At 32.5% G+C, this 7,397-nt stretch overlaps 1 protein-coding gene across 1 annotated transcript; it reads right to left on the bottom strand.

The window, feature by feature from the left end:
- Positions 1 to 4,857: 4,857 nt before the first annotated feature.
- LOC128235393 (putative nuclease HARBI1) lies at positions 4,858 to 6,997 on the bottom strand. Its single transcript, XM_052950211.1, has 4 exons — positions 6,899 to 6,997; positions 6,015 to 6,154; positions 5,360 to 5,432; positions 4,858 to 5,049 (listed from the first exon to the last, which is right to left on the bottom strand). Exons 1-4 carry the CDS (start codon positions 6,995 to 6,997, stop codon positions 4,858 to 4,860), a joined length of 504 nt encoding a protein of 167 aa, XP_052806171.1.
- Between the last annotated feature and the right edge of the window lie 400 nt (positions 6,998 to 7,397).

The following is a 7,397-nucleotide window of genomic DNA, read 5'->3' as shown; positions in this document are numbered from 1 at the left end:
TAATTTATTCAAAAAGGGAATATCGTTTAGTGTTTACAAGTTACTATTACAGAACATGAGACCACAGGCTCTATGTTTTGTTTTACATTTAGTGTTGTATTCATGTGTAAAATAAACACAAAGACAGATATCAATTTCTTTTTAATACTCAGTCAGTAACGAGTACAACAAGCAGTTGAATATTCTATATGTTTTACAAGAACAGTTTCTGCTAGAACACTTGCTATTATTTATTCAAAATGCTTTAATCATATTTATTTCAGAACCAGTGGATTAATGTCTTTACGTGAAATGTTCAGTATTTATCTAGTTAGTTTTCCCGTATATTCAGGCAACTGCTCGGATACTGTTTTAAAACGCAATGATCCGACCACTTATCTACTTCATCAGTATATAGTGAGTCAGAGATTCAGTTTCGAGTTGTCTTGGTATTTCCTATACATTTTTTATACTGAAACATCGTGTGGACAATAAAAGTTTATGATACATTCAATTAAATTCTTTCATAGTTTATATTCACTTTTATTTGTTCTCCAATTATTTAAAGTGGCACTGTGGCTTTAAGTTTCTTAGAGTTTTCTATGGTGCAACTACTGAAACAGTGACAGGAGTAAGCACAAAACCTCTGACCTTAATGTTTTTTACACATAAAAGATAGAATTGCTACAATCTTCGTGGGACAAGTGTTATGGTCATACGTACTTTCATGTTTAGGGAACATCATATTCTTCATATTATCAAATTCGACCATTTTGCTAATAACCAATGAGAGCTGTGTTTGATTGCTGGGGTATATATGACTAATTATAGAACAACACCTTTTGGAAAAAATGTAGATACCGGTCACATCAACAGCAAACCTGTTTATCCTGTTTATCTCATCAGCTTGTGTCATATGTGTGGCAGCAATGAGACGAAATAGACAGCACAAATGACAACCTACGATTCCTATGACTTTGGGACAGGAAATTTTGAGTCTGTTTACAATTCGATAGACTCTTTTTTCCGTTGGTCAATTCCCTAAAACATATCAATCTTATAGCGCCAGAATTTGTGTTATATTTTCTCCTTGTTTTGCAGTGTCCTTATTTTTACAATTAAAAAAAAAACTAACGTAAATTTAACAGAAATCAGGAATATTAATCTTTATGGCTGTTTTATCTGGGAAGCAAAATAAATGCCTTTATATAATAAATTATGGCAAATACCAAGTAACTTTGCACTGTATTAATATCAATTAGTATTGATAGAAATTAAAATGGAATTAAAGTAAGATAATAAATGTTATATGGATCTTGGTGATATTGTTAAACTTTAGAGAAATGTATGTATTTTCTCTTTCTTTTCATATCCTATATGGGTAACATAAGGAATATATTGAACAATAACACTTACTGTATGTATTCAATATTGGTTTTTGATTATACTTTTTTATAAGAGCTTAAAGCTGCACTTTCAAAAGTATTCCTTTTTTCTGGATTGAGCCAATTTTTGCATAAATATTTGAAACCAGTGACACAAGACAGTAGTACAATAGTATACATTGCACTATTTCATATGTTCAAAAATTCAGAATTAGAACTGTCTGTGCACCCAATGAATAGAAATACCACTAGAAATGCTAAGAATGATAATGAAACAATCCAAAGATATTTTGCCTAGGTTGTAACTAATGATTCCATGTGTCAGAGTTTCTTATGTGTATGTTAATCTGAAAATGTTAATGTCTGAAAATGTTAATGTTTCTAGAATTTATAAATATGAAACTGTCTTTATTCATAAATTGAAATTGGTTATTCTCAGATGATATGAGTTTTAAGGCTGTAAAACAAAGTGTTTGTTAACATTATCTACAGATATTATTGGAACTTCATATATCAAAATTGGTACATCTCCAGAGTGATAAAACAAATAATTATCCAATCTTTTTTGTATATACTCATTCACACTTAAATGTTTGTTACAAAGCATACATATCTACAATTGGAGATTATAAACATGCTTCTCTTAAGGTGGTAATTTGTACAGTTTGCTCCTTAAGTGTACATGTCAGGACACATGGTATGTCTTTCAAGTATGAACTTTCATAGTAAGATATTAAGAACATCCTTAGAAATGAACTTTTATGTTTGCTTTATGTAAGTGACAATCAATAGTTATCACATAACATACCACAAGCCATTTCTATTTTATTGTTTTGTTCTTTGTAAAATTGTATTTATGTGTATTTTCTCATAATCCACTGATTTGGGCCTTCATGTTTTTTGTTATCCTTTAAAGAATTCAAAGTTGAGTTGTTATTCAATTGAAACATGTTCCTAAAAATGCATACATGTACCTTTAGCAAATGTCTTAAATTAAGTTGTTAAAGTAATATTGTTATTCCTGTACATTGGTAATTCCTTGTTAGTACCAATGCTTTGTTGTTTTAATTATTAATCATATTTATCAGGCTTCAATTTTCCATTGTGTAGCTCGAATTTTATAACAGAATAGTTTTGCTTCTTTCTTATTTGTGTATTATCAGTTTATGTATAAAAATGTATGTGAGATATCGAGTAAGTGATTAAAAATATTGAGTAATGGTTAACACAGACTTCCTTATATTATGATAGTTCAAAGACTCCCACACAGACCAGTACAAGGGAAACCTCTTGGTCACTAAACATATAAGTTGCGTCATTAATGTAACAATTAAAAACTGAGATATTATCTTAAATCACTCATTATCCGTCATTATACTTACTGATACAAATTATAACAAATACAACATATGGAATGAGTGCTTCATCGTTAACGCAAACACTTGTCAATTCTGTAAATTCAACAATGCCAAATCCCAAATTAAATGGCATGAATTTAGCAATTCAACAAAAAGCTTTTAAAAAGCAATTGGCAATAACTATAAAATGCAACTTGAGTTATGGTTTCTGTACACAGCACTTCTCCTAATTTTGTTTTATTTGAAGTCACTGCCTTAAAGACACAAAGTCATGCTCAAGACAAAAAATGAGTATGAAGAATATAAATAGGTGATACTTCACCGGGAATAATGTTTTACACACTTACATTTATATCCATACTGGTTGACGGTACATTTCCGAACAGGGCACAAATCCCGAACACCAGCTAAAACACACGTTTGTTTACCGTGATCGATTATTCGATGATCTAGATCAATACAAAGGCTTGCCTTGGTCACACTTGCGAAGTTTTTTTCTTGTTTTGTTGAGTATTCTTCTAAAAAAATGCCATTCAATGTTTATACGCTTAAGATCAAAATGTAGCACACGGGGGAATGACGTCAGAGGGCGCAGGCGCATCTTTAGATTTTGCAGTTATGTTGACCTACATTCAAGATATTTATATATAGAAATCACGCTTTACATTTGAAGTGAATGTTTTGAAAAAACATCGGAAACAATAAATCACTTTACAGTTAAGTGTTTATTTATTATAGCATACTTTTTAATTATATTTGTATGACCATGTATTTTCGCTTTTCAAGTGTTCGGTATTTGTGCCCTCCATAGCATAATTTTAAGGGTGATTTACTGTCCATAAAATGAACGATTTACAACATAAAATTGATGAGATCGTGAATCGGTACTTTGACAGCTGTTTTCACCTGAACCAAAGATGTTTCATACAAAATTTTAAGTTACTACAACAAAAATTACCCAAGATAATTGTAAAAAAACTCAAAAAGTGTTCGGATTTGTGACCTAAGCCAGTATATGAAGTCTGGCTCCAATATCACAAAAATACTTAAGTCAAATCTCAATCTTAACTCGTTTTAACAATGAAAGAATAGTATGATGCAAAATCTTACATGTTTTGTTAAACAAATAAATTTTATGTTATGTGGTAGAATGAGTTGAGACTTAGTTTGATATTTGACTTAAGTATTTTTGTGATATTGGGGCCTGAAGTCAATTTCAAAGAAATATTCAAGCTAGGCTAGGTTAAAAGATTGGTACCAAAATCAACATTGGGAAATAATGAATAAAACTGCTCACAAAGTTATGGTTAATATAAGTGTTCTCTATCTATATGTATAACATTTCTATATCCCCTACTTAAAACTAGTAAATATAGTCAATAACAATCATTAAACCTAAGATTAAGTGCACATTGCCTCATTTAAATATAGTAACCGTTTGTATAATGGCAAAATTTGTTTGCACATGAAATCATGAAATCTGCTATAAATACACCAGCACTGTCACAAAACCACAATCAATTTTGTTCAAGCTTCATAGATCAGGTAAAAGACTGCACAACTGAATATCTGCATGTTTGGTGGTGAACAAGTCCAACTTTAGCCACTGGTTGAAAGGTATCTGGTTGATCATCTGGAATAACTTGTTCATTGAAATCCAGTCAATTGTCAATGCATAAATTATGCAATTTCATGCAGCAAATGACAATTTGCTGACATTTGGCAGGTGAAAACATTAGACAGCCTCCAGATCTGTGCAAGCATTTGAAAGTTATTGGCATGAATAGCAATTATGCTTGAAATTTGATGAGGTTACATTTGGGCTTTGTACAGGAAAATTTTGCAATAGTTTGAAGTAACTTTGGACCATTACATTGAGCACTTCCTTTTAAAACAAGCATTATTATTGTTGTAAGTTGTATGCTCATAGCTGAATAAGTTTCGGGTACATTTAATATGACACTGTTGACAAAGACTGGGTAAACACAATAAGCCTTTATTGCAATTGTATGTGAAAAAGGAGTGCATCGAATTAATACAGTATTAATAGTGAAAATTCTGCAATATTGCATTAAGAATTACAGAATATTAATGACATGATTACAATGTGTGTGCTTAGAAGTGAGGGATGTAGTTTATACTGACTTAAAGCGTGACTTCAGCACGCCAAATGCCCTCTCAACAACTACACGGCCCCTGGCATGGGCATCATTGTTTGCCATTTTTGCGTTGGCAGTGGGTCTGAGGATGGGTGTTAATACATAATTTCGTAAAGCATAACCCGAATCACCCAGCAATACACCTACAGCATTTGCCTCCAGATAATCCTAGAAAAGATTTAAACAATACAGTACAGATCATTTAACACAATACAGAGACCACTTGTTTCATCTTTTATTGACAATTATAAGACTAATCATTCAAGTGATGCAGGGCAAAATCCTAAGTCTGTAATGCTTCCAGTTATATCAAAAGAACACTTCTGAATACACAAATAATGAACCCTAGAGACCAGATGCTATAAAACAGAAATGAGGATGTAATAACAATTTCTTACATTTTTAGAATACAATGGGAAATACATGGACAAGACATTATCAAACAAAGCAATTCATATTAACCTTAAACTGACAATACCTTCAAGCCAGACATCTCAAAGATAGTAGCATCATTGGTTGCGCCAGGCCACCGCACCACAGCATCAATGAATCTGCTCAGATCAAAGTGCAATAACATTAGTTTTAAATAATTGTAGACAAATTGTTCATAACTTATTATTGGCTATATCTAATAGCATGGTATATACAATATAAATAAAGAATTCAATTAAAAATGATACCATTTCTTAATGCATACCTCAACTTAGTGTCCACCACTGCTTAGACATTTAAGGCTTGGTAACCCTTCCGACACACAATCATAGGATGCCTCGTGGGTAGTTGGGGTAGTAATTGATATCAACGTGCAATCAATAGCACCAAGCACCCTAGGAATTCGGCTAAGCCTGTAAAATGCAGAAGCTGTGCTCCTTCTTTCTAGATCTATTTTTGGGAATCTGAATGTTCAAACACTAATATAATTGTTGATTGAGTGATCCCTTTTCTAAAATATTGTAGATTTTAAGCATTCACACAAACAAGAGAACAATTAATAATGAATGGTTACTTTAGGGACATACTTCAAAGTTGTCCTAATTTAAAATTAGCTATATTATTTTACATATAATTTTGTAACAAGAACATCTGCTTTTTACATGTACATTTGAACCGTGACTGAACAACCTCCTGAAAACCTTATGTTATCAACCCTGTTGTTAATCGCCAGCACCACGTCATGCAGGTGTCTGGACATTGGCGACTTGGACACACCATGGATGTCTCTAACTTCAGAAAAAAAGTCTCTTTTAGCCAGGTACCTCAATGTCAGTAAGACCTGTATTGACACAAAATGAAAGATATTGACAATTTATGTGTTAATAGTGGACGCTACTGTAAACATAGAAAACAAGGGCCAGTCATCAGCATATCATTTGTAATTATATAAGGATATTTAAAATAGATACTCATTTGAAAGGGTACTGTGAGGAAGACCCACTTAAAGGGTTGCGCTGAAATGATCAATTATGTTGGTGTTACATACACACTAACGCTATTGTATCGGCTGAATTATTTTGTTTTAACTACATACGGATTCAGCAGAAAGATCATCTCTTAGTAATGTTCGAATTGTTATCCATATCCGAAACACTAATGTCTAAGTGTTTACAGTATAATCCTTGTTGGTATCTATTGAAGATTGTCACACTTCATCATTTGTCAAATCAAATACAAATGATGAATTATGTACACGCTTAAGAAATAAAACATTAATTCGGCTGCCCCTTAGCTGCGTTTCTTCTCAAAACTTGACATCCGGATACAGCTGGGTAACTAGTAATGTATTAAACCAAAGATATAACGGAAATATTTTCAAAGCGAAAACCTTCACAACAGTTGCGTCCCGTGCGGATCTCTGAACAATTTAATTGATTAAGTACTAAATATTTTCCATACGGTCATACCTTCGTTTCTGCATCTATGCCCATTCCTCGGTTGGTCTTTGGGTCGATGTCCGCTCTTATTAAATGGACCAAATCATTTTTATCATTGGCCTAGACATTCGATATCGACTGATTACTTCTTGGTCCCGCAACCCGACCATGGCTAGACGTGGGTGAAACAGTTGTTGAACCGGATTTCTCCGCTGACCGTAAAGGACGCCGTATATGGCAGCCATGTTTACGAACGCTACGTCAAAGTTACGAGCACTTCGTAGCACGCGTAAAGTTACGCACGAAAGTTACGATATTTTAGCTACGAAAATTTTAATGAAACGCATTTACGAGGAAAACTCAAAGTTGCGATAAAAAGTTACGATATCGGTACTTACGACCTTTAATAAAACGGCCTCTAGATTATTAATCTGTCTTTCTATCAAAATTAACTCAAATTTATTTCACAGTGGGTATATGTTTAGGTTTATGAAAGGTTCATTTGTTTCTGATGTTTTATTTGACTTTAAAATAAGTTGGTGTGATAAATAAATATAAAACTGTATTAAACATATCTTACTGTTTTGTGAAGGTTTTGAATTATAAGGCACTGTAAATCATTTAGATCTTTTTAACTGTATAGGA

The sequence above is a fragment of the Mya arenaria genome, chromosome 1 (genome assembly GCF_026914265.1).
Source record: "Mya arenaria isolate MELC-2E11 chromosome 1, ASM2691426v1".
Lineage (NCBI taxonomy): Eukaryota > Metazoa > Mollusca > Bivalvia > Myida > Myidae > Mya > Mya arenaria.
This window is presented reverse-complemented; position numbering and strand designations above follow the sequence as displayed.